This window comes from Temnothorax curvispinosus, unplaced genomic scaffold (assembly GCF_003070985.1).
Source record: "Temnothorax curvispinosus isolate PA1 unplaced genomic scaffold, ASM307098v1 QBEX01003565.1, whole genome shotgun sequence".
Taxonomy (NCBI): domain Eukaryota; kingdom Metazoa; phylum Arthropoda; class Insecta; order Hymenoptera; family Formicidae; genus Temnothorax; species Temnothorax curvispinosus.
The window spans coordinates 1-2576 of NW_020213345.1; the positions used below are offsets into that span (position 1 = coordinate 1).

At 41.7% G+C, this 2576-nt stretch overlaps 1 protein-coding gene across 1 annotated transcript; it reads right to left on the minus strand.

Moving 5' to 3' along the window:
* Positions 1-1209: 1209 nt before the first annotated feature.
* Positions 1210-2124, minus strand: LOC112452649. The gene has a single exon (XM_025012966.1). It carries the CDS (start codon positions 2122-2124, stop codon positions 1210-1212), a length of 915 nt encoding a protein of 304 aa, XP_024868734.1.
* Between the last annotated feature and the right edge of the window lie 452 nt (positions 2125-2576).

Sequence of the window (2576 nt, forward strand, 5' to 3'; positions counted from 1 at the left end):
TTTGCGTGGTTGGATGCATTATCTTTGAAACGTAAACAGTAGGCAATGACGCGCTTTAAGCCCCTTGCACAATGCCAGGCAACAGGCAATAGGAACAGGAAATAACCAAAAAATCGTTAATTACAACCTAAAAAATTCAAATGCTATGATTGGTTGGCAACAGGCAATAGACACAGAGTTTCCGTCACGTTGGAAATTCTGTGCCTATTGCCTATTGCCAACCAATCATAGCATTTGAATTTTTTAGGTTGTAATTAACGATTTTTTGGTTATTTCCTGTTCCTATTGCCTGTTGCCTGGCATTGTGCAAGGGGCTTTAGTCTGGTTAGTGAGGAAAACCTTTGGATAATATTTGCGTTGGGTTCCACAGTTGTAGCCATCAGAGTTATCACCCGTGCTTCAGGCATGTCGCTGATAGTATTTGTAGGCTTGAAGGCATATAGTGGTGAGTTATGATGTAGGAAATCAGGTCCTTCCCACCAAAGTTTCATTGATTCCATTTTTTCAGCGCTAACTCCTCGCGATAATGGATCGGCTGGATTGTCCTTGGATTTGACACGATACCATGGAGCACCGTTCGTGATGCGATTTATTTCGGGTACTCTATTGGCCACAAATGTGTGCCATTTGTTTGCTTCACTAGATATCCATGACAAGACTATTTCAGAATCACTCCAATAACATGTATCCTGCAGCTGAATAGTTAGTGCTTGAGACGCCTTTTCGCCTAGGTGAACCAATAATACGGCCGCACATAATTCTAGCCTTGGCAAGGTTATTTTCTTTAGGGGCTATTCGTGATTTAGCACATAAAAGCTTGACTGTATATCTTCCTTCGGAGTTGACACTGCGCAAATATATGCAAGCGCCGTATGCAGCTTCGGAGGCGTCACAAAAGCCATGGAGTTCTATCCTTATAGGATTATGACATAGAACTTTTCGTGGAATGGAAATATTTTCAATTAGCGTGATTTGCGCCTTCCATGAGATCCACATTGCGCATGTCTCTCCCGTAATGTTTTCATCCCAATCCTTGTTCATCTGCCAAAGAAGCTGCAATATTATTTTAGCGCGAACTACTAAAAAGCCCATCCATCCGAGGGGGTCGTAAATAGCGGCTATTTTTGACAATATATTGCGTTTCGTAATTCTTTCCTTATCATTTCTTCCCTTGACGCGATAGTGAAATGTGTCCGTATTTGTGTTCCATCATAGGCCTAAGATTTTTGTTGTTTCTCCGATCCTAACTGCAACTTTATTGTTGTCTGATTCGCTTATCTTCGCAGTGTTGGATTTCCACTTGCTGAGTTCAAATTTTGCGCTGGACAGTACGTTAACGATATCATGTTTCAATTTTTTCAGCTCTTCAATTGAATTGGCTCCCGTTAATAGGTCGTCTACGTAAAAATCTTTGATTATTACTTCACACGCCCGAGGGTAGTGCTTTTTGGCTTGATGCGCTGTCTCTTGCATACTTCTAATGGCTTCGAATGATGAGCTTGTCATGCCGTACGTGACTGTATTCAGCTGTATTATAAGAATTGGTCCGTTAGGTGACCATCTCCATACAATGCGTTGATATTTACGATGTTTATCCGCCACCTCGACTTGGCGATACATTTTAATAATGTCTGCTGCCAATGCATACTCGTGCTGACGCAGTCGTATAATTATGTCGGATAAGTCATCTTGCAAGTTTGGACCTGTCTGGAGAAAGTCATTAAGTGATTGGCCAGAAGTTGTTTTGCATGAAACGTCAAAAACTACTCTTAATTTTGTAGTTATGCCGTCCTCTTTTAGTACTGCATGATGCGGAATGTAGTAGACCGGTTTGTCATCTATTTTGTCTACTGGAACTTCCGCCATGTGGTTTAGCTCGAGGTATTCGTGCATAAACTCGTGGTATTGCTGTTTTAAAGCGGGCTGCTTTTCTAACTTGCGTTCCAGTGCCTTTAGTCGCTTCACGGCGATTTCATAGGATTCTCCTAATTCTTGAATGCCATCCTTCAGCGGTAATTGTATTACAAAACGACCTTCCGCGTTCCTAGAGTGTGTTGCGAGAAAGTGTTCCTCACACTGGATTTCTTCTTGAGAATAATGCTTAGGTTGCTTTATTTCTTCCATATGCCAAAATTTTTCCAGTTGCCGTTAAATTTCTGCGTTGGTAAAGATGCCACAATATGCCTTGTGTTGTTGTTGATGCGTGCCACTTTGGTGCACGTTGCCTGAAATTATCCAACCCAAAGAGGTTTCTTGAAGCATAGGAGCCTTCCTTGATGATCTGATTTGCTTGCTTCCTAAAAGTTCCCAAAAAACGGATGCTCCCAACAACAAGTCTATGTTTCCGGGAATATGATAATTCGGATCCGCTAATTTTAAGTTTCGTGGAAAACTTAAGCTGCTTTCATTTATTTTAGCTGTTGGCAGGCGGTCAGTTATCTTGTCGATGATTAAAAAGGGAAGCCTTACTTGATATGCGCTTGTACGCGATTGTATTGTTGCATCGACTTGTTGGACGGCACTTATGGATGTGTCGCTTATGCCCAAGATGGTCCTGTCAATAGCTTTGCATTGTA